Source organism: Morchella sextelata, assembly GCF_020137385.1.
Source record: "Morchella sextelata strain SCLS chromosome Unknown scls_13, whole genome shotgun sequence".
NCBI classification, from domain to species: Eukaryota; Fungi; Ascomycota; class Pezizomycetes; order Pezizales; family Morchellaceae; genus Morchella; species Morchella sextelata.
Window position 1 is genome coordinate 1,506,833 of NW_025408628.1, and position 24,226 is coordinate 1,531,058.

A 24,226-nucleotide genomic window follows, 5' to 3' on the forward strand; every position below is an offset into this window, starting at 1 on the left:
ATACTGCTTAATTCCTTAACTACAGAATGATCCAATATCACCACTTAATTATGATCATTACAATCCATTAGTATTATTAATCTCCTCCTCCTCCTCTCCTCTCGTTCCCCAAAGCACCCTTTTCGGATAGGCCTCATACCTAAATGCGCCCTCTCCCATAGCTTCCGACATACATCGCATCCGTGTCCCATCCTGTCTCCCCTTCCTCCTTCTCGATATCAAAATACCCCCCATCTTCTCTTCTCTCCACATACATCACTATTGCCGGCGGTGACCTCGGGGATCTTACAGGCTCAGGAATAAACTCTGGCTCCTTTACCTGGTGACGGCGGATCCACACAAAAACCCCAAGACCTAAAAGAGAGAGAACGACTGCGCCGCCGCCGCCAGAAAGAGCTACGATAATTCCAGGTGGGAATTTACGAGACACCTTCTCGGGAGAAGGTATTGGGGCGGTAGTTGAAGCAGTTGGTGAGAGGGTGGTGGTCGTGAGGAGACTGCTGGTCTTCGTGATTATCTGTGCGTGGGGAGGGATTGTAGTCGTGGTTTCGAGTGTGGTGACTGGAATTACCGTGGCGTTGAATACTGGCTCGGGAGTACTGCTTGTGTTCAATTCTTCTATTGGTGTAATTGAACTTTTTATATTTGAATTCACGGTATTTGATACCGCAAATATCGAAACTGATATGAGTCAATATATATCAGCATCGTTATCGTTATCGACAGGTTCAATTGACATACCTTCCTCAGATCCACTCCCAGCGATCGTTATCGTAGCCAAAACTATCCCCGTTGATGTAGACGTACTCGATACCCATACAGCCGTCTGATTAGATGTACCAACTACATTTCCTCCGTACACGGTCGCGGTAGGGTTGATACTTTCGACGAAGATAGACGGTTCACTAGTCTGCGCGGCATACAGCTGGAGCGAAAAGTACAAAACTAGAACGAAAGTGTAAAGCGACCGAAACATCGCTGCTGTTGGTAGGAAGTAATCCTAATTTGGTCGATGTAGATAATTCTTGGTGAATTCTACTTTGTAGATCCTGGAAATGTAGTTATGAGCCGGCGATGGGATTGTATTTTATAAACACGATCCCCCTCCCCCACAGCTGAAGAAAAAAAACGCATTTTGGCTTTGTTGTCTATTGTGGGAGTAAAAAAAGCAAGCTCAATAAGACATAGATCGAAGAGGTGGGACCTGCATTACCAAATTTCCGCGGGTTCGGTTCTAGCGCCGCAATTGCAAACCTCTGAAGGAATCAACGGCAATACTCATCACTATCATGCAGAATCGTTGTCATCAAATCTCCAGAGGACTTCCCCACGGAAATTCTATGGCACGTCAAGTGGGTAGCTTTATCTTACACGATAAATATCGGGCTGGATTAAGCCATTTTGAAGAAGGAATTATGGGTTATGCGATGTGCGGAACCTTCCTGACCGAAAGGCATTAATATGTGCTTGGCAGGCCCTGAAATTGGGGTGGTTACACGGGTATAAATAGATTGGGCAATTCTAATTGTCACGTCAAGAGACACTAGGAATAAACAAAAAAAAAGGCTTTGTGGTGAATCTAGATCGGGCGCCGATAGCTATACGAATACTTCAATTGTGGATAGTTTTGGTAATGATATATGGGTGTCGATCTAGCAAAAGGTACCTGTGTGGCAACGCAACAAGGCCTCATCAGTTCGCTACCGCACTCTACAGGCTCCAATTGATGGAACCAATGACCGAAAAATTAATTCTGGGCTCTCACCAAGGTTCTCTGAGCTTTAGGAAAATTTGGAGCTTATCGGTTGCGTTGTTCTTCGGAATAAGGATTTGGCTGTGCGGACGGTTTTCCTAGAACGACACCCATATATCAGTAGCATGTTATTCAAGTACCATAGTCAATTAGGCCGACTAGAAGCCGAGTTACCGGCCATGATGCAACTCTCACTAACTACATATATTTATTACAATTTTGAAATTAGTACTAGTACATGTACATGTATGTCCCAAACCGTACTAGCAGGCCAAGTCCAATCGGCGAGTGAGAACCTATGAAGAAGTGATCTGACTTACCCGAGCAGCAGCGTAGAAACCTATTGGGCTGTATCTCTCTATACTTTGATTTCCCAACTATCCCTTTGTGCACCTTTGAAGCAAGCATTCTCTATGGCACCTTATCTGTACCATCTAGCAGACGTGGTTGGCGATTGTGCACAACACAATAGCTTCACATCAACCGGGCTGTTGCACCAAAAGACCCTCTGTACCTCACAATACGCAGTAGTGATATAATATTTGCGTTGAATTCCACACAAAACCACGTGGCCACGCATACATTCATCGGTCGTAAATTTGGAAAGCAGCTAGCTGTTCCTGCCACCCTCCTCCTACATATCTCCCCCACATCCAACTGAAATATAAGCGCCTATCCTCCAGATAATCCATTACTCAAGGCCACTACCCTCCCCTGCCTACACGCCGAGACCTGGGCGCAGTACCACATATAGTATTCTAGAACAACTTCTTGACGTGCAAGTTCAAGTATAAAGCTCCAAAAAACAGAAAGAAAAAAAAGAATCGAAAAAAAATCATGCGGTATCAGTACTAGTACAACGATCCCCTTACCCATCCGTCTTGCTAAGAAAGAAAACCATAAGAAAATACAAAAACGTAACACCCAAGGATAAAATGAAAAAAGGGATAAATGTAACTGGTAGATGTTCTTCTCAAGTACCCACTACCGATGACGCAGCCATGGAAGAAAATATAAGGTATTTGTATACCTAAAACTCAGATTATAACACTGATAGGGATAATTATAGCTGAAAAGATAGGATGAAAGGGGCATATCAGGACATTCCAAAGGAGGGAGTGTAGGATTATCCAATCCGAGTCCTAAAGCGTTCAGTAAAAGGTCGTGAAAACCGGCGTTGCAACGGGGCGATTTTTCACGGCCATTTACTGAACGCCTAAGTAGTAGTAGACAAAAAGAATCCGTGGGTCTAAATTAAAGGAATGGGAAAGCAAGGGGGGAAATATCTAACGCTTTAGCCTTTTACGCTTCACTACCGCCTTCCCTTTGCCCTTCTCCGAAGCCCCATCGGTATCACCCATGACGCTATCCTCTCCATCCCCATCTTCTCCTTTATCACCACCGATACTTTGCTCCTCATCTCCCGCAGTGCCAACAGTGGTCTCCCGCTCCCTATCCCTCACTCCGCCCTTCCTCGCAGAACCAAACCCGCCACCTGTCGCTGCCGCGCCAAGAGCCTTCTTCATCCCAGCCTCTTCAGCAGTTCTAAAGTTATCAACCATTCCTTCAACATCTCTCGCCATCACGACAGTCTCTTTCCCAATCTCAGTGGTAGACTTGTTGTACATGATTGCGTTTGCAAACATCCTAAAGAGCTCCTTCTCAAGCTGCACAGAGTTGACTATCCCTTTTGGAGGGGTATTCAAAGTTGTTGCAGGCAGCGTAGCAAAGGTCGAAGAACTTGCGGCGGGAGGGGTGGCAGCGGCAAAATCGGTGGTAGGTGTCATAGCTGGAGTGCCTGTCGATGTATTGGTAATAGCCGCCGTTCCAGATTTGACTGCTGCTTTGATACCTGTTCGAGAGGATTGTTAACACTGACATTTTATACATGGAATATTATTTGGCGATGTACTTTTTAGATCCTGAGGCCTAAACACTAGATTCCTATAACCAGGTGCCATTCGTTCATTGACAGCATGAGAGAACAAATTCGCAAACTTATGGCTGCTAATATCACCAAGTAGCGGTGCACTGAGTTGCAAAAACTTCTTCGTCGCAACAACAAGAGGCTGCTGGCCAATCGAAACTGTGAGTGGTGATGGAGAGGGTACAGAATTTGTCATATTCGAGCCTTGGTTTTCAAGTTTCGGGAAATGTCGTCGTTGCGGTGTCGGAGAGACAGAGGCTGCCTCAGCCTCACTTTCCTCCTCGTCGTCGTCAACTGTTTGTGGGGTAGGTGCGTTTACTTCTGTTCTTTTTCTCTTTGTTCGCTTTTCCTTCACCGGGGGTTCCACTTGTTCTTCAGGTGGCGGAGGAGGCTTCGCTTTACCTCGCGGCCTTCCTCTTCCTCTCGGCTTTTGAGGCTTTTCTTCTTCGTCAACGATGCTGATCGGCGCATCACTCTCAATTTCTGTAACGTCTGCCTCTTCATCTTTAACTTTGCTCTCCGGAGCCGCTACAACGATTCCCACTTCTTTTTCAACCACTGAACCCCTCCTGGCGACTGGACTCTTTGCAGGCGTTTTTTCGTGCTTCTTCTGCCTTTTGGGTGCTGGTTTATCTTCTTTCGTCCGATCTGCTCGCGCTTGTTTAGTATTTTCTTTGCTCCCGCCGGATTTCCGTCTATCTTGGGGACTTTTTCCATCGTCCTGGTAAAGACGTTTTTTGCCACGTGGTTTCTCAACGCTCACAGCTAATTTCGGGGATTCGGGGGGCGGAGGAGGAGAGCGCGAGGGCGTACTAATAGGAGAGATTTCATCAGGCCGTGGAGGTATTGGTGATCCAGGTTCTCCTTTGTGCCCCGGCGAATGGGAGAAGGGCGGTATATCCGTAGAACCTGTAGAGGTTACAATTGGTGGAGGGCGTGTCTTTGAAGGGGATATCGGATTAGATTGTTGTAATGTTAATGCTGCAACCTGTGGTGGAGGGCCGGGAGGAGCTAGAGGAGGAGGGCGCGGAGCGATTCTTTGAACAGTTGGTGAAGGTACCGGTGGGGCTTGTTCAAAGCTCTGCTGCTGCTGTGCTGCTACATGCGGGTTATAGTGCTGAAAGTTGGGTGTCTGAACGCCAGCTTGCCTTGCCTGATTCTGAGGAGAAAACTGTGGGGGGTACTGTTGAACTGGGGGGCCCGGCGTGGTAGGCAACGCAGTAGGGAAAAGAACACCGAACCCCGCGGTGGCCCCGGGGGTTGAAGGTGTCGGCGTTCTATGACCCTGTTGAATATTGGGAGAGATAGGAGCTGGGCCATATGAAACTGGTTGCCCTGGCGATGAATACACAATATGTTGACCCAGAGGTGCTCCATGCTGCACATACGGAGGCGTGTGTTGTTGTTGCCATCGTGTATCTGCAACATCTGCCAGTTGTTGCAACCCAGTTAACCCTTGAGGACCTTGCCCTGAGCCTGGAACGCTGGATGGTCTTGAAAGCGTATTCTGTGGTTGTGGATAAGGGCCTTGTATAGGTCTTGGAGTGATTGGAGGAAAGGGCGTTCTTGTTGGCGGAGGAACTGGTGCTTCAATTTTAACACCTGGACGTGATAACGGCGGGGCAACAGGCGAAGATGTACTTGAGGGAGGAGGCGGTGGAACAGCTTCCATCTTTTGCGGCACTTGGGGAGAAGGAATAGGTGCAGCTAAGGCTCTATGTGTTTGGGTTTGTCGCGGGGATGAAGATGCAGTTTGAATAGTTTGATTGGACCAAACCGCGGTCGGTTGTGTCTTTGGTGGCGTTGAAGCTACTTTCATTACATCGCGCTTGGTTTGAGCAAGAGGCATGTAGCTCTCTTTCTGCCCTTCTTGAACTTGATCTCGGGTATGGGGAGGCGGTGATTGCTGTGGTAAAGACGTAGGTGCCGGCACATTCCGGGGCGGGCGATCTGTGACATTTCTTGGTGTATTCTGCTGCTCTGGTTTCCCGGAATGATTATTTGGGCGTAGTGGTAACGAAGACTTGAGTTGAGGACTTTTTTGAGTTGCAAGCTGAGGGACAGCGTGCTGGGCAGTGGGTGTTCGCGCAGCTGGCAATGCTCGCGGGGAGACCTCTACTGATACGTTCGTCGCCAAAGGTTCATCTCTCGCCTCAGCGATAGGACTAACACTGGGTGTGGCGTTCCGCCTGTCCAAGCCTGGAGAGGAGCTGACTCTCTTTTGTTTAGAGCTCTTTGGCGTCGTTGAGCTACTTCTGCTCCTTGCCTTGACAGCGTTTTCACGCAGTAACCGTTCATCCCATAATCCCGCCGAGATATCGTTAAAGTCCCGGTCCAATTCTGCATACCTCCTCTCATCATCACGGATCTGCTGAAAAACAGTATTTCGGTATTTCTCGTATAGTCGTGACGTCAAGATCTTGACCACACCAGTCTTGTCGGGGTTTGATAGAGCTGCCGGAGGTGTTTTAGCCTTCTTTTTCCGTGACGTAGCTGGAGAGCCTTGTCTACCCCCATCACCGTTAGGTTGTCCATCTCCACCATTCCCAAGTTCCAGCTCAGCTTCCCTCAACTGTAACAGATAAAACTCCTTCAACGCGTCCGGCGCTAGCCTGCCCCTGTCGAATGTGTCCCCATTCTTGACGAGTGGGTTTCTGACCAAGATATTTGAGATCAGCGAAAAGGATGTCGGGTGTATACCATGTGTCGATAAGTTATAAAACAGCAGCAACGTCTCCAGCGGCGTATAGGCAGTAATCTCAAGTGCTGGGGTGCTCATGGACGGGGGTTTCTGGGGTGGCCCGCGGGGACCTTCCGGGTCACAAACGCGTAAAGTGGGTATCGAAATAGTAGCGGAAGACGCGACAAAGACGAATTTTCGATAGGCGACGAGCGAAAATGACGCGTGGGGGGTGGATCTTTGGGGCGGTAGGTGAATGACGAGGCAAGCTTCCGGAAGGTGAGGTTGAAGTTTGGCGATGACTAAGGTGCCAAGATGTCGCGATCCTCATGGATAGACACAAAAGAAGACACCTCGCCAAAACAGTCGACATGTGGAGTATCAACATTAAGTTCCTACTTCCTGTTTGAGCCTTTCTTCCCAAAACAGAAGGGATTTTAATAATAGGAAACTCCAGGCCTTTCTATTAAACTAAAATAATGTAACATTATTGTGCTTGAGGTCCAGAAAGTTTTATGATCAAGGCCAAATTTTGGGAAAACTTACTTAATTCGTCAGAATTCCCTAACTGGTGAAGTCTATTTTAACTGAAGTCGAGTGATACCCGAAGATCCAAAAGTATATCTAGTGTGGTGGTAGTCGAGCGAACCAATAGAGATTCCCATGGATAGGTAGCCTACCAGAGCACACTTACACCAGAAGCAGGTGCATCTCAGCCCTATCACCTGCATCCGTTCCAGCTGCCCAGATTCACCCACGACAAACTTTGATTCTCAATCCACCATGTAGGTACTTACATGTATGTAGATACATGTATTAGATAAGTTAAAGCTAAGAGTCTAGTATAATTGGTACCAGCAAGTACATGTACTTGCAGTTATGCATTTTCTCTAGAGCTACCCACGGCTAAAACTACAATGTAGGTACTGCCAAAAACTGGTTTTCAAGTATAGAAGATGACTACATGTAGGTACGTACAAGTATGCACATATTTCATTTTGCTGAGGTCATCACGGGTTGTTTATTGGTATGATCGGGTTCCGTTCTAATCATAATCTCAAGTTTGGTGAGGTTCGATGGTTGCCAACAAGTACTGCAGTACATCAGCGAAAAAATACTGGATTATCTTATAACCAAAAAATCACAATAAAATATCACAATAAAAATCAGTTTAACTTGCGAACGTTATCAAATACAGCAGCAATCTCATCAATGTATGGCATCCGCGGTATTATATAATTGAAACTTTCTAGAGGCTAAGTCCTCGTGGGGCGCTGCGTGTACATGTAGATCAAAAAAAAAGTTCGATTAAAAACTATCGCTTGCTACAATCAAAGTTATCATCAGTCATAAATACATGTACATGTAGTTTCGGGGAGTTACTTTATACTGGCCTTATAACTCTATAGATCCACTGAGTGATTCGGGGATGTCTACACCTGACTCCGGCTACACATGGGGAGCGAGGCCATATATAAAGTATGTACAAATCTAAAAGAGTGATCTACTAGGTTGTCTTTTTAACGGCTCGCATGATGTAGCATAACAGATTTACATTGAATCACAATGTTATCTCTAGCTCGAGGTCAAAGACCAGATCTGACTGGGTGAGCGGATGGGTTATACTAAAGAAAATGTCCTTGTTGAATCCCTGGACACATGTATTAAAGCTTCGAACTTCGCCCGCCACACCTTTCGAAGTATAAATAACTACATGTACCCATATGACCGTTACTAAGTCAAGCCACTTCTGCCCCCACCTTGTGCTCCTGTGAAACTAGACTAGTCATAACTTCTCACTCGTGTAAACTTTGTTTCCCATTCTATACACATACATACTTGCACCCTCAAAGCTCCCAAATTGAATGGGTTTGCTCAGCTAAGTGGCTTTGCCCAATTGAATAAAAGCTACACGTACCTTAATGGCTCACGATGGAGCCCCCTTACCACCACCACCAGTCTATGCCCCACTAAGCTCAATAGGCGTTTGACCCCCATTGAATACCCCGCAATACCCTGGCTGTGTTTGCTTAAATCCTCCCTCTTCTCACTCTCCTTCTGTTTTTCTATTTCTCTTCCATCATCACCATTGCAGCAACATCGAAAGAACCTTTTCTCATCATCAAGAAGGTCCCAGACACCAGTGCGCAACCCAGATTCTAACCTAACCTTGCACCACCACCATCGTTTGGCTCTCTACCTCTGCTTCCCGCAGCTTCCTCGAATTCTATTCCCGGACAATCGTCTCCGCCACACAACTCCTCCTAATCCAACTTCCCGTCATCTCGACAGCTTTTACATAACGATTTTATAACTCACTGACCACCCATTCACCAACGATGCCGTCAGTGACGAGGTCTGCCGCAATGGAAGTCACCGCGCTTCCCACATCTGTCCTCACCGAGATGCCTCCTGTCAACTTCCTCAAAGCGACCAAAATCTCGCTCTTCGACCCCATGCTCATCTACCTCTTCCGAAACCACTTCAGTACATGGATAGACGCCAATAACTACGGGTCTCAGGCTGATTTCGTAGAACTTTACACTGCGTTTCGCGAAGTCTACAAAAATCATAGCAAGGTTGATACTTCGCTCCACGCAAATAGGAAAGGGGAAACGCTCGATTTCCAGGCATTACAGGCTTTGGATGATCAAAATGATTTATTACTTGACGTAAGCTCCCCCACCCGCCCCTTGTTTCCTTTTGACCTCTTCAAGGGCGCTGTTTCTAATTCTATTAGCAATTCTGGGAGTTTGTTATGGGCATGGGCCAGCTTGCCGGTTGTTTTGACATGAGCTCTGGTGGGTCTGTGGAACAGAACCCCGAAAAATCTTCTAAAGGAAAGAAGGAAATTCGCCGCTACAACCATGTTCTCGCAAAGATAGTCGCTGCTACTACAGACCCCGCGAATCCAGGCCCGTGGGACATCCCAAAACAGGCGAGAGGAAAGGTCCCAGACGCTGAAGGGATGACACTAGAAATGTTCGTTGCCATGAAGAACAATACCGACGTCCTGGATTACTTTGATACGAAGCCGTATAGAGACCACTGGCATTCGATGACCGATAAGGATTTTTGGCATCTGTCTGTTAGTTTGTTTGTATGCGCTCCCTAATATAAGCTCGCTGTTTCCTGTGACAATATCGGCTGATACGGGTATAGAAACATTTGAATGATCTTCATCAAGGCCGTGACTTTGTGGAAGGGTTCCGCTACGTGGACAGATATAACAGTCTTGTCAGCCTGCTAAAAGTAAGTTTACTCATTAACAATGACTGGTAAATTATAATAAACTCGGCTCCTTGCTAATTAAACCTTCCCCAAATAAAACAGAACTGCAAGGGAACTATTTATTTTATGTCTCGCCCATCCACCTATGAGGACGTTCTCTTGAACCCCCACATGATGGAACTTGTAAGTTCCTCTCCTTCTAATCCCACCCTAACCAATTTCAACTGCCGTTAACCTGATATCCTCTTACAGAGATTTGCCGACAATCAAAAAAACAATGCTAAAAAGAAGCTTGACAATCGTGAACTTGCTGCTCGCCGTGCCCAAGAATTCTTCATTAAACATGGTGTCGACCCTCCATCAAAGTCTCATATGCTCCGCGGTGCTGCCAAAGGCAATAAAAGCAAGCGTGCTGTTTCCGAAATTGAAGATGAATCTATGGATGAAGAAGAAATAGCCTCTCCGGAAACAGCAACACCAAGCACGAATACAAGATCTGCTACGAAGAGAAGAAAGGCCACCGCTGCGGCCAGTTCTTCTACTGCTCCCAAGAGGTCACTGGGAAAGGGAAAAGGGAAAGCCGTGGCCACTACTGGTACCACCTCTTCGCAGGGTGTTTTTGTTCCCCCAGTCTCTACTCATACACTTCTTCGGGCCACTACGCAAGTGCAGCCCCCGCCGATGGTTGGCATGGACCCAAAACGTGCAAAGCAGCTCCAGAGTGGGAGGCGCCAGAAGCAGCAGTACCAGCATTTCCAGAAGTTGCAGCAGTTTAATGTCCAGGTAGAAGTCTCACCTGAGCATTTCGGAGAGGAGTTTGTCGTTCATGAGCAGTTGGGAATGGATAATTTGGATCCCCGCCTTCGGGACGCTGGGCACCCAACAGTGCACACTTACGCCGGGTCTCATAATCCACACGAAGCCAACTCCTCGAGCAGCAATAGCCAGTTCCACGGTAATAATCCAGACCTTGCTAATATGTTCATGTTTGGATCTGAAAGGGAGATGGAGACTCAAGCGTGGGCCAACAACGGACAAGGCGGTGGGCCACACGATGCAGACTTGCCAAAGTCAGGTAGAGCTTCCTACAACCAGACTCCTGATCAAAGGTTCGTTCAAACTATCTTAGATTCAGAGTTCGTAACTACGCCGGATACGAGCTATACTACTGGAGGACAGCAAAACGATCTAGGCAACATATCGGCCCATCATACATCTACTCACAACGCTACAGAAATGGGTTGGCATAACCCCCAATCGCGCTACCAGGCCCGACCCACCGATGAGGACGGTAACTCGTACTTTGACTTTGAGAATGCCTCGTTTGGACCGGATAGAATGGCAGCGATGGAGAAGATTTTGGATATGGATCCTGACAGATGAGGATGGGTTGCAAGATGATGAAATAGATCATTCTGTCAGAATACACGGATGGGCCCTTGACGAGCCGGCTTAGTTTGCCCTCTCCTTCGTCCACAGGTGGACATGTCATTTTATATTTCTTTCAGTTTTTTCTATTTTGTATCTCTCGCTCTCTCTTGGGTAACACTCGAAGCAGGGCGTAGCAAATGTCCACTATTATTTTGTTTCCATCTGGTTCGGAGTTTGGTTTCTTTCTTAACATCCCACTCTGCTGCAAGTTCTTATACTTCCTATGTTCCATGTTTCAAGGCATGTTGTACTGAATACACTCTTCGTTTCTTTTGTAAAGTGCTTATGTTGTATATAGTTATGTCGTTATGATCTAAGTAACTATAATGCATTAAATGAATATGCGAAATTTCTCTAATTAACACAAGTATGGATGAAGGAGCTCTTGTTCTGCTTCTTAGTATTGGCGCTGCTTAATGATCAGTTGTTGACTGTTAGTGACGCCACTTAGTTTCGTCCCAATCTCAAATTTTCAACGAAGCATCAAACGGTATAACTTAAATTTCAAGGATATTATGTTTTATGAACCCCCACCCATGGTATCAAAAAATTCACACGACTCAGGATGACACAATATAATAGTATTCCCAGGCTTTACAGATGAACCTAAAGACATAAATATATTCGAATCATGCCGAGCTAGCACATGAGAAACTTTCAAACATTGCCTGCCACGAGTTACTTAGCTTGTATGTAGTATAAATATGATTTCTGGGTCCGTTCATATATAAGAAGGGGGCAGAAGATGCGAGTAATCCCTCTCCTCCAGATTCTACATGTAATTGTTACTCCTCCTTCACCAAAGCCCTCAAAAGATTATATTTCTATCTAATATACATGAATATATTCAAACCTCCTTAAGCAAATTTACGATATAGTTTTACCTTCTTAGTCGCGTATGCGTAACGGTCACCCCCCGCACAACAACAGTTACCCCCAGCCCAGAGCAGCTCACAAGCTATCACTCAGCGATATTCTTCTAGTGGTCATTCATTGTAATACCGCAGCTGAGTTCTATGACTCAACTTCATGTCCAATCAGATCTAAGCAATTATACCAGAAAACTTCTTATGACCGTCGAGCAAATAAGCTTTATGTTTTCAGATAACATATAGAATGTTCTTGAGATGAGATATTGTCGCCTGACCTCTTGTTGAGAAGCATGGTATTAATAACAAGTAGCCCTAACCCTATATATCGTGGGTACCTTATGCATTAGTATGACGTGAAAGGGTGAAGATACAAACTACATGTATCTGTAGACTGGATTATGTGAGTAAAAGTGTTGATAGTTTAAAAACTCGTGGATTTTCTTTTTAACATTTATATATAGCTAGCTGTCAACCTCCGGGTTGAGGCATATCAAAAGTTAAAACTCAAACTTGATTAACTCCATGAAATTCGGACGAAAGGACTGGGTTTGAGGGTCATTACATACATGTATCGACCCCATGGCACAGTCGGGTGGTGATACAGTGGCTACGCTCGGTCTAAGATTGCGGCGTGGTGTACAACTATACATCCTTTGTTTGGATGTCCGTCTTTATTAAGGCTTTACAAACACGATCAATTGTTAACTTCCAATTGGAGAGCTCAATTGAGCAAATTTTCAATCCCAAGAAAACTAAGGGAGCCCACTTTATATACGTGTATCTACATACAGCTCTCCGAGTTTCTACCTAGAAATTTGAGGTGCGGGTGGCCTTAGGAGATGTCCCTCCAGTTAGCTTTGATTACTGGACCCACCGTTCTTCCACACTTTGTCGGCACCTCCAAGATGCTAGAGTCACAACACATTAGTTCCACATCATTACAGAATAATAACTACACAATTCAGCCTTAAGTTGTCCGGAGGAATGGCTGCTATTGGCATCGAAATATCCCTATCTTTAATTATTTTCACTGTAAGCAAATGTGCAATCGTAGCCTTAGCTATACGAAGCGTGGTTAAAGGCGACAGATGCGGGGATAAATGTACCAGTGAGGTGCCGCAGCATTCTAATAGATGGACGTTGGTCGCACAGGACTTTGGGGGTTCCCGTGTTTGGTTATTTGTCTTGAATACGCCCCTAAGTATCTCTCCTCATACTGGCTTGAAAGGGCAATTTCAACGTCTTGTGTGACTGGCCACCTATCCGAATCACTGCGGTATTTTACTTTCTGCCCTTTACATCTTGTCAGCTGGTTATTCGCTTCCAGTGCCGGCTCCGCCCTGAGATAACGAAATTCCAACTTATAGGTTAATTCCTGTAGGCACATAAAGCCTTATATCTGAGCTGACAAGATGTTTTCACGGATAATCACTCGATGGAGGCACAAAGCGGGGTGCAACCACACTGATCTTCTCTGGTAAGCATTGAAGGAACCCAGTGCCAGAAAGACATATATGCAGTCGCAGTTTTTCACATGTCTTCTCGGCCTTGAATTCTGCTCAGCTGCGGGGAACTCACGATAGAAGCTTACTCGGGGCAGGCAACAAGAACCTGAAAATGCAAGCTGCAAGCAGGGGCTCATTTGGTGTAGCTTTTCGCCAGCCGCGAATCAGAGGTCGTTACCATCAAAAGTCATTTTCAGGTTCTTCTTGCCTACCCCGAGTACTAGTATAGACTCTCGTCCTTGACGCACAGGCGCGGATTAAGCAAAAAGCATCTCGCGGTCCAAAATTCCTCCGTGTCCACCTTTTGGTTTTTAGAAAGTAGCCCTGGGCACGATTACCGACAGATTTACTCAATTAAGCGAGAGCCTTGCTGCATGCAGGTAACACGATGCAAGATGGCGCCCTAGGTACTCCGATAACCTTGAAGTCTTATTATTCTGCTCATTATAGTTATATCGATGTGACGTCGATGAAATTGGAGGTGGAGAAAGAGCGTTTTCTCGTGAAGCTCTTGATTGAGTGTGGTGTTTTGGTTTTGGTTTTCAATCTTGTCTTTTTTTGCTTTTCGCTACAAGCGGGACTCGCCACATCTTATTTGGACGTCCATTGTCTCAGTTTCTCGTTCCTGAATGTTCCTGTCGATCGACCATTCTGACAGCTTACGCAGCCACTTGGTTGCCGCGCATAAAAAAACAGTAGCTAACAGCCCTGTCGACGGCGACGGATAGAATATTATCCATCCTTGCTTGCGTTATGCAGTAAGCAACGTCTCATCGAATGCGGTGCATCTACGCCGGCAAGTCCCTTCGGTCGCCCCGAACGGTGCAAGTGTGTATAAAATCATTTCCAGATGCTGCAGATACGGTATTCAACGTTGTACAAAACTTTATCCCGGATATCGGATTAGTTTCCGGTTCATCCATTAATCTACTTTCTCCCCACATAGTTCCCCATTACCCCTGTTAGAGCACGAAGCTTTCTCTGCACTATTACGCACCCATAATACATTTGGGAAAAGAGAGGGTGTTGAAGAAAGAAAAGAAAAGAAAGAATACCCCTCCTTACCACTTATAAAGGTATCCTTTCGGCATCACAAGCCAGCTGAGACCCTTTCAGATGTCGAATGTTTTGACTGGGCCCTTGATCTCAACACCGAAAGAAACACTTCCGTCTTTGGCACCTACAAGGTACCCCACAAATTCAATCTTCCCCGGCCCGCCAAAAATAACTGTACCGGCCTTTCTTACTTTTTACCCAGTATGCATCTGTAATTTAAACAGAATTACAGCCGTCCGCCTGACCAGATAGGGTGCAATTTGGAAGGAAGGATGAAATGCTTGGGATGAACTCCTTGCCTGGCCTTTCACTGCATCTTCCTCCGGGTAGAATTCACCCCCACTATCACCAGGAGAGTTTGGACACAGCCACGGCGCGCGCCCAAATCTGGAACGCATTGATTGAAATCTGCAGTAATTGAGCTACTGTCAGGGCTACCTCGTCTTCCCCTTCCCCCTTTCTAATTCCTTCGGCACTATCAAGCCGAAAGCGAAATCCGCTCCAGAAAAAAACCGTCTTCGAACTACCCCGCAAGAAGAGCGACGAGCGGAACTAAACATCCATGAAATATCCGTGCGTTACCAGAGGAAAAATCACTAAACCAAATCTTTGGAAAAAGGCGTTTAGTTAGTTGCGCCCTCTATCAAAAGGGGGATTATATATATTGAGCTGTTATCTCCCTTCCAGAATCAGCTTCTCGAAGGATAGAGCAGTCTCAATATCCTCTCTACACTCCTCCTAGCTTCTCCTCTCAAGATGCGTGGTGCACTTTTCTTCCTAGCGGGATTGCTACCCAGCGTTGTTCTTGCTGCTCCGTTATCCCTAGGAATCGCATTTTCGTCTACAGATGGGTTGCCAGAATTGACGTTGCCATATGCGACATATAAGGCATATTCATATGATGTTACGGACGATGTAAGTTCTTAAACATCTCGTTTTTCTTTGGAATACTCATGTTTGTATTTTAGTATTACACCTTCAAGAACATCCGGTTCGCCGCTCCTCCCGTCGGGAACTTGCGGTGGGCTAAACCCGCCGCACCATTGACCCAGAGCGGTGTTCAAGACGGAACAGTAGGATATCAGTGTATGCAAGCAGCTCCACAACAGCTATTTGGTATGTAATTTGTTCACCGGGGGATTGGAGTGTAGTCGGTTTTAGTGTTGTATATTCTAATATAACCGTGTAGTTGCATACCCGATCTTACAATCTCTTGAGCCAGCATCGGAAGATTGTTTATTCCTTGACATCCAGGTTCCTGGTGCAGCTGTGAGGGGAGAAGTAAAGGACCTGCCTATCCTATTCTGGATCTTTGGTGGCGGATATGGTTAGTTTACCCGACAATGATAATCTGATCCAGAATTGGAAAAGAATGGGTCACTAATTGCTTATTGATAGTATTGGGGTCGAAATCCTTCTTACTCTATGATGGAAACCCGTTCCTAAAGGCTAGCGGAAACAACTTGATCTATGTAGCACCGAATTACAGAGTAAGTGGAGTATCTGTTCAGCTAAGCATGGTTATTTTTGACTGACACGACTTTCTGTCTATAGCTCGGTGCATTCGGATTTCTCAATGGACCAACCATGGAGTCCCAAGGTACTCCAAACGCTGCATTTTGGGATCAGAGGGCAGCACTTCAATGGGTCCAAGACTATATTTCCCTCCTTGGAGGTGACAAGACAGCAGTCACCGCGATGGGAGAATCTGCCGGTGCCGGTTCAATCATGCACCATCTTACCGCCCAAGGCGGAACTCTCACCCCGCTGTTCAAGCGTGCAATCATGATGTCCCCGGCTTTTGAGCCACTCTATGATCCTGGCCGTCTTGAAAAACAGTATCAGACTTTTGAAGTCAAGGCTGGGTGTAAAGGTCTTGGTCTTGCATGTCTGCGTACAGTGTCATCAGATATCCTGCAAGCCGCGAATGTTGCGACAGTTTATGATTCTCCTTACGGGACATTCGGGTACGGTCCTGCAGTGGACAATGATTTTGTCAGGGACCTACCTGGGATTGAACTGGCGTCCGGGAATTATTATAAGGATGTTACCATCATGCTCGGTCACACAAGCAACGAAGGATTCTTATTCGCAGACCCTACAAAGATCCTTAATAGCCAGATCGATGCACTTCTCAAAGAGAATTTCCCCAATGCGACTACCCAGAACCTGGCCGATCTCGAGAAACTTTATCCTGAACCCAGTCTCTTTGGCACGTTCCTTACCAACTATGCCCGTCTCAGCGCCATTATCGGCGAATGGGTCGTAACTTGCAACTTCCGTTACCTCGCACAAGCATTCCCAACTAAGTCATGGGGATACCAATTCTCAATCCCCCCGGGAATTCATGGCTTTGATCTGATCCTTGCGTTCTGGAGGAGCGATCTGAATATCGGGCAGGTGCTGCAGGTTGATTTTGACTTGGATTTCGTGACCCAAAAGAACTTGGCGACGGGATTCCAGAGCTATATCACAAGCTTCGTGAGGAGCGGAGACCCAAACACCTACAAGGAGTCTGGGTCAATCCCGCCGACAGCAACCTTCCCAGTGACGAATGCTGGCGATACTGTGAAGGTTTTGGATGTGAACTTGTTGGGATACTCGGCAATCAACGATCCAGATATGGATAAGACGAGGTGCGCGTACTGGCAGAGCGGAGCGTGGACTGGGAGGTAGTTGGCGATAGCTAGGAGAGAGGGCCTCTATTTTGTTGTATATAGTTTGATCTGACATGAAATATTACAAAGATCATCTGAGTTTTTGTTTTTTTATTCCCTGTGACTGTCGAGACAGTTATAGCGCCTGGGCTCCCAATAACATGGTGCGCTCCTTGTGGTTTGGTATTGTGTCGTATTGATACTGTATCGTATCTGCATACAAAACTAGGTTTGGTTGTGCAGCACCATGATCTAGATTGCGTTCATGTCCTTATGTACCGGCCCGTCGATTAGGACATACCTTACTGAGACATGAAATGATTGATCTTCCCCTTTTTTTTTTTTTTTTTTTACCATTCATGCGGGCGGCATCATATTTTTCTGCTCCTGTGCAACAACCCCTGGGCCAGTCATGTCAAATGATCCTCCACAGTTCAGATCTATAAGCTCCCGCACGGGTTCCTGCATTGCCGCCGGACCTCATGCACAATCCCGCCTGAAGTATGTATGTAACCGCATGCACATACATAATTATTAGTAGAATATACCCCCAGCGCAACTGACTCAAACAAAACCAAACCAGGTCCCGTAACTCAAAAACAAATCTAGGAGCCCCAAAAAGGTGATATATCCGCATATAGAAGCGGAATTTGGTATAGAAACCTTGAATGATCGCACCAGGGGTCGAACCTGGAATCTCTTGATTTCGGATTTTGATCGTAGTCAAGCGCCTTGCCATTGGGCCATGCGACCGTTGGTGAGAGAGACTCGCAAGGAATAAGTGAGCGTGGGGGAAATGGATGTGGTGCCGGTGTTGGTTCTGGTGCGGGTGGTGAGGCTTGAAGAGAAAAGTGGGGAAGAGAGAAGCTAGACAGGGAGGGTGGCAGTTGTGATATTAGACCTCCCTGGATACTTGATTTGAAGTCCTTGATCTTGATAGCCAGCCGGTCTTGAGCATAATAGAATGAGCTTTTAGCTCTGTAGGATTCAAATATGCTTAAGGCCAGCATGGCCCAGGTTAAGTTTATATGTAAGCACCCTACAGCAAAAAACCGTCGAAGAAGCCTTTTTTTGCCTTTTCTCGCATGGGATGGATGTGGTAAAATTTTCAGTTTGCCAAGAAACGTGCCGAGAATTAGTAGAGGTGGCCATGTCGGGATTAGCGTTGACCCTGCTCGCTGATCTCATTGGTCGCGGCGACGAACCACTACTATTAGTGGGTGTGAGGTTTGAGACATCCCGAGTTGGGTTGTAATTGGGCGTTATGAAGCTTTTCAATGGGATCAGGTATTCTGTGGTAGTATGTGGACTTGTGTCTGTGCTGGTCTTGTTTCTCTGTGGGAGGGGAACCTCTAAGTCTCGAGTGCCCCAGAGAGATGGCAGTAGTCTCAGTTGGGACCTGTAACTGATAGTCGGGAGAGTCGATGAACAACCTGTTATCAATCGTCTCTTATCATTTCCTGCGAGTTGGATAGTCCTTGGTTTGCGCGTGGTGGCCCATATCCATCCTCAGAGCGCGGTATGATCGTTTGGCCTGCAGGTCTTGGAGACACTCTACTATAGAGTAAAGTGAACGTGAGGTGATACGGCTCTCATGGATCGAGTGTGAGGAAGGCATGAATCTAGAAACGATTAGTTAGTGCGAAACTCGTGTTAGTCGGTAGATAAGGGTATGATGTGGTGTAGTCGGTTCGTCCGCACAGGAAGTGAGGTTGGGCTCAGAGCCAGATAAGCTTTTTCCAAGTCCCAACACTACGTGTACACGTTCATCCGCTAGTGTGGTCTCCGGAAAGCACCCCACCGCGCTCGCTTGCACACGCTCTTCCCCATTACCACTGATGAGAGCGGAGTTTAATGGAACTGAGACTTCCCCCAGAAAACTGAAAACTCCATTCACGATAAGTATCCGACCAACCAAAATTGCTACACCTACCAAGCTGAGACAATGGCACGAGACTCCCATGAAGCTCCAACCCCCATAATACGTTGTGAATTCGGAACTACATGTATGCACGGTTGGACTACGCTAAACATGCTAGCCTGTTCTTAGACTTGGGAACCCCGTGGATCGACCAAAAGCCATACATTGTACTGGTGTCAACCATCAAATCAGTAGCTCCTTCACCTTATGCGAGATGACAGTCCCGCATACTATGGTATTATAACTCGCTTCTCAATCAATCAGTCGTTCCTTGTCTTGAGGGCGTCGCCGCAGACTGCGAAAACCGAGTGATATTCAATGCATAATCACGTAATCAATAATCCTTACTAGTGTAGATTTTAGCTCAAATATTCAAAAACAGTACAGAGCACCAATCCGATGTGGTGTAACGGTTAGCATCGCTCGCTTTCACCGAGCAGATCGGGGTTCGATTCCCCGCATCGGAGTTCGTAAATTTCTTATTTTTGTTTTATAGCGAATGGTGATAAAAGTGGGCGTGCGAATTTTTATTTATTTATTTCGCTACTTATATTCATACTTACCTAATGTAATTCATTTGCTGTCAGTGGTGGAATCGACGGCGATCCGGTCTTTACTATGATTTCCTTCATCTTCATAGAATACCATCATTGTAGTACACGTTCGTTAGGGATAAATAAATTGAAAGTAATATTCCGAGTCAACTCGTTTATTGAACGTAATGCTATCCTGCATGAGGAAGATACCAGCTATCTAGCCAGCCAATATGATACAAAGTAGGTACTAATGTCCCATCCCCATTTTCTCCCTCACCACTCAAACCAAGCCAAACAAAAGAAAAAAAGAGTCCCAAGCATTAAACATAAAAAAAGCAGTGGCAGACTGCGTGTAAAAGTCTTATTCCAATAATAATGATTTCCTCCCTACAAGTTCAAGTTTCTAATCACCTAACTCTCCCTGTACTGACCGCTTGCACAGTTCCCTGTAGTCCAGTTGTATCTAGGCCGGTAATGACCTTTTTCAGAGTTGCTGCCCGCAGCTCGTACATCCTTCCCCCAGGGAGCGCGGACGGATCGCGCTGTGGCGCGAGTGTGCGGACTGGCTGCGAGCTGATTGAGGTGCTTCCCGATGTGCTACCCGATGTGCTACCCGATGTGCTGCCTGATGTGCTGCGCGAGTGTGTTGATGGCGGGACGGGCTTTCGGGGAACTTTATATACTGGTGGCGCTTGTGCGGGCTTTCGGGGGACTTTATATACTGGTGGCGCTTGTGCGGGCTGCTCTGGTTCTGATGGCGGCTGCACACTTCGGGTGAGGACTGGTACTGGAGGTATTCTGATCTCTGACGGGGCCGGGGGTTTTCGGGTGCTGTTGTTTCGTGTGGTTGCTACTGTGCCAGCGCGGCTGAGGTGGATGCTGGGGATTGTGCGGATGTGTGGGAGTGATGGAGGGAGGGAGGGCACGGGGTTCGGTGTGGAGGAGGTGACGGTGGTGTGGAACATGTGCAGTTTCTCGATTATCGAGACGAGGATCTCGACGAGGCTTGTGGCGTCGGTTTCCTGTGTTTCGAACATGTAGGTGACTTTCCCCATGCCTGAGTATTCATGCTGGTGTTTGACGAGCGTGCTGAACTTGGGGCCCGCGAAGCAGTTTGAGGTTATGGAGCCGATGAAGCGGACGGGACCGTTAACTGCAGGGTTATATCAGTATAATGTTATCAGGTATGGGAAGGGTGAAGGGCAGGGTGGTGCTCACTGTACTGCCGCAGAACATATTCCCCGTTCCTGCTCTGTAGGATTAAGTTCACGCCATTCGACTCATAGCACGGCACAAGAAACAGAGTCGAGTTCTTGAAGTGATTACTCAAGTTCATCCTCGCCGCCTGTGCCTCTCCCTTCTCGCGGATCGCATATCCGGGCTCCGTGACCAGGCGCTGGATATTCATTTGGAAGATGGCATCATCCTCTAGGTCGTCCTCAAGCCCCAACGTATTTACCCCAGCCAGCGCAACCGTCTTTTTCAGTAGCGCCAGTACCTTCTCCGCCTCTGAAGCGCTGTGCTTTCCACCTGAATTCCGACGGAAGGTCCCACTGCGACTCCGGCTCTCTTTCATGTCTGTAAATACTAGTCGTACTTGACTCCGCACAGGCACCGATACCTTACTGCCTTCACAGGTTCTCACTCGGACGCGGTTCATGGTGAGGATGGTCGAGGTCTTGCCATATACGAGAGCTGGCTCAAAGCCGCGACCAATGTCAAGCACTGTCCGCTCCACTTGCTCGCCGAAGCGCAGCGTCACCCGCGCGAAGCGCAGGTATGCGTCGTCCTTGAAGCTGATTGCGTCGAGCGTGCTAGCGGCGAGCACGGATGACTTGGGCGCGCTTTTATATGTCGCGAAGCCAATCCTGTCGACGGTTGCATCGAGGCGCTTCCACTCGTTGTCAATGAGGACCTCAAAGTCGACAGCGACACGGCGCAGGTAGGGCGTTTGTTTGGCGCAGTTAGAAATGATGTAAAGGCGCTCCTTTGACTTTTGGACGCCGCAGTCGAAGCCGATGCCGAATGGATGGACCTTTTCTTTGCGCGAGGACTGAAGGAACCGTTTTGCGGCGAGGGCATTGAGCAAATCGATAATGGCGGAGAAAGCCTCGTCGGCGGCGGCCGTGAGGAACTTGATGCGCACAAAGTGGGATTCAGCACCGGTGTCCGGGTTGCAGCAGGTGCCATAAAGTTTCCATGAGAAGTCGCGCTTGATGTCGCGCACGCAGCGGGTTGAGAGGGTACTGTGAAATTGGGAGCAACGCTTCTTCACTGTGTTGTGGAACTGGTCAGCATTCTGTCCATTCTATTCTCTCCCCTGAGCTTAATTCCTCCGGGCGCACATACGCCATGAACTCTCGGATCCACCAGAAGACTTCAAGAAGTAGGACCCGGGCTCAAACAGTGCCAGTGGTGTTATCACTGCGCTTTTTGTCCGCCCCCGCTTCTCGCCCGGCTCGGTCTTTGGCAAGCTCCATGCTACGTATTCGAGCTCTCTACAAAGAGGTGAGTATTTAGTTAGTTACTTTCTTCTTCTTCCTCGCGAGCAAGTAAGGGTGTGTAATTACAGATTTCCGACGGCCCTCACTTTCTCCATCTCGAGCTCCGCGACGCCTTGAGAGTCGGTCCTGGTGGTTGATGTTGTTGCGGCAGTGGCTTCCATGGCCGCGTGGGCAGCCGCTGATGCTGATCTGGTGCGTTGACTCATTATGTTGTATAAGATTGGTGTCTTCTGTCCAGCAGCAAGTAATGTGGTTTAAATTCTCGATATTGAAACGAGAAAAGAAGAAATTAAAGGAAGAGAATTAAGAAAGAAGATACTAAGTATAAAGGACCAGGAGGGACCAGGGAGAACCAGGCACACCAAAAAAATCTTACCCGGTACCACGCACTCACATGAAAACACACGTTCTAGAGCAAAGTAAGTATGAAGGAGGCAGAGCTTATATCTTTTCTATCGCTCCCTTCTTACCCCTTAAGCGCAGGAAGTGGCGGCCTCCCTAGCAATCATATAAAGATAGCCAATAGCAAACTGTGGCCGGGCTGGGGCATCTGTTTCGACTACTTTAGCTCAAGTGGTCTGTCGGGTTTTCCACAAATAACAAGCGAATCAACGGCAGGCGCTTAACGAGAACATTCAACAGATAGATGTGCACCTGCCCAGAAGAAGAGTGGGTTATTATCCGCTGGGTAATATTCCTTGTCTTCCGTTTTGGTGCACCGATAGAGTACCTGTAGATAGCCATTTCTGGGTCAATGGATGAAATTAATTTGTCCTTAGCAAAAACAAAGTAGAAAAATCCAACAATGAGAAAAACAAGCGGAATTATGCTTTCTAGAACAACTTTTAAATGCAGGATAACTTTCACCATCTGCCCTGGCTGGTTTGGTCATTGGCTCTTAGTCTAGGTAGGTTCGCTATTGACCCAGAGAATACTGCACTTATCGCCGCACGGTGCAAATTTCTCTGTTACCACTTCAATATCCTTAGTATATTTGCAGGTACAATATCACATCAACTGAAATAAACAGAGACCGACCTCATCTTCTCATCGATCATCCTCGTTGCCCAAAGACTATAGAGTATTATCCTAGGCAAGCCTGTTGTACCTGCATAGTGGGACCCCCTGCCGCGCTCCTGTTTCAAGATTCAAGCCAAACAATCGCCGCCCAGTCCGTTCCATGAAGCTAAGCGTCATCGTGGAGCCGCATTTGCATACACCTCCGAAGAGTCTGTAACAAGCGTTGGTGGTCTTTTTTTGGCCCAGCCCAACCCTAACCCTGCAAGAATAACAGAAGCCCGCCCTTGTTGGTTTCGGATGTGAGCGCGTGGCACGCTATGTACGGTACGGCGGGATGAGATCATGCATCGTGTTCTGGCGGCGCCAGGTGGTTAGAGATGGAATGCTCGCGGAAGGTGTCTTGAATACAATGTCTGTGATCTTACACAAACGCCCCCAGATTAACTTTTCGTGTCATTTATAGGGCTGGGAATGGGACTTGGCCGGTTTCAGCCTGTTCTGGATCCTGTTTCGGGACGAATAGAAAATTGGTTCTTGGGATCTTGAAAATGAGTGGATATGGGAGGAGAAGATGCAGAAGGGTTGTCTTTACAAGTCACCCGTGCGGAGAGAAGAGCAGAGGAGAGGAAATGTCCCTTTGATACGCTAGCTCTATAGTATGTAATCTGGTCTTTCAAATATTGACTCTCACACGGGATACGTGACTATATGTTAGGCCAAGTGTTCAGAGCTTGCAAACATTTCATTCGTGTAGACTTTCTATTCCATCAATCATCTTTCAATCTTATCGTCCAATTGTTTGGTTCCGCATGAACAACCATATCACCAACAAAAGCCAACATCAACAGAAAATCAATAATCTGACGTACAGTCCCCGAAACACAGCATTTGGAATTCCCATGTAAGCTGGTAATCGAGGACAGTTCCTCATAGGGCATCACTCGTGTTTCTTTTGCCCCGCCAAGATCCCTGCACGGGCCTACTCGGCCAGTGTGCAAAAAATGCCTAATAGATGTCAATAGAAATTGCACTCTACGCATGAAGTGTGACCATCTCCCCCGCCGCCATTTATCACTGGGTAACAATAGGGCGTCTAGCTACATACATACATACTAGGGGTGTGCCAACTCGCG

At 47.0% G+C, this 24,226-nt stretch overlaps 5 protein-coding genes across 5 annotated transcripts; 2 read left to right on the forward strand and 3 right to left on the reverse strand.

Moving 5' to 3' along the window:
- Positions 1 to 139: 139 nt before the first annotated feature.
- H6S33_002813 (uncharacterized protein) lies at positions 140 to 976 on the reverse strand (the record flags this gene model as incomplete). Its single annotated transcript, XM_044834191.1, has 2 exons — positions 140 to 681; positions 742 to 976. The coding sequence occupies 2 exons, from the start codon at positions 974 to 976 to the stop codon at positions 140 to 142; spliced, it is 777 nt and encodes a 258-aa protein (XP_044692974.1).
- Positions 977 to 3,039: 2,063 nt separating this feature from the next.
- On the reverse strand, positions 3,040 to 6,459 carry H6S33_002814 (uncharacterized protein; the record flags this gene model as incomplete). The annotated part of the gene is made up of 2 exons (XM_044834192.1): positions 3,040 to 3,605; positions 3,666 to 6,459. The coding sequence occupies 2 exons, from the start codon at positions 6,457 to 6,459 to the stop codon at positions 3,040 to 3,042; spliced, it is 3,360 nt and encodes a 1,119-aa protein (XP_044692975.1).
- A 2,240-nt stretch (positions 6,460 to 8,699) lies between these two features.
- Positions 8,700 to 10,974, forward strand: H6S33_002815 (uncharacterized protein; the record flags this gene model as incomplete). The annotated part of the gene is made up of 5 exons (XM_044834193.1): positions 8,700 to 9,032; positions 9,101 to 9,460; positions 9,523 to 9,612; positions 9,694 to 9,774; positions 9,844 to 10,974. The coding sequence occupies 5 exons, from the start codon at positions 8,700 to 8,702 to the stop codon at positions 10,972 to 10,974; spliced, it is 1,995 nt and encodes a 664-aa protein (XP_044692976.1).
- A 4,237-nt stretch (positions 10,975 to 15,211) lies between these two features.
- Positions 15,212 to 17,131, forward strand: H6S33_002816 (uncharacterized protein; the record flags this gene model as incomplete). The annotated part of the gene is made up of 5 exons (XM_044834194.1): positions 15,212 to 15,370; positions 15,424 to 15,571; positions 15,645 to 15,782; positions 15,854 to 15,945; positions 16,010 to 17,131. 5 exons carry the CDS (start codon positions 15,212 to 15,214, stop codon positions 17,129 to 17,131), a joined length of 1,659 nt encoding a protein of 552 aa, XP_044692977.1.
- A 2,845-nt stretch (positions 17,132 to 19,976) lies between these two features.
- Positions 19,977 to 22,279, reverse strand: H6S33_002817 (uncharacterized protein; the record flags this gene model as incomplete). Its single annotated transcript, XM_044834195.1, has 4 exons — positions 19,977 to 20,722; positions 20,788 to 21,843; positions 21,919 to 22,067; positions 22,140 to 22,279. 4 exons carry the CDS (start codon positions 22,277 to 22,279, stop codon positions 19,977 to 19,979), a joined length of 2,091 nt encoding a protein of 696 aa, XP_044692978.1.
- Positions 22,280 to 24,226: the final 1,947 nt, after the last annotated feature.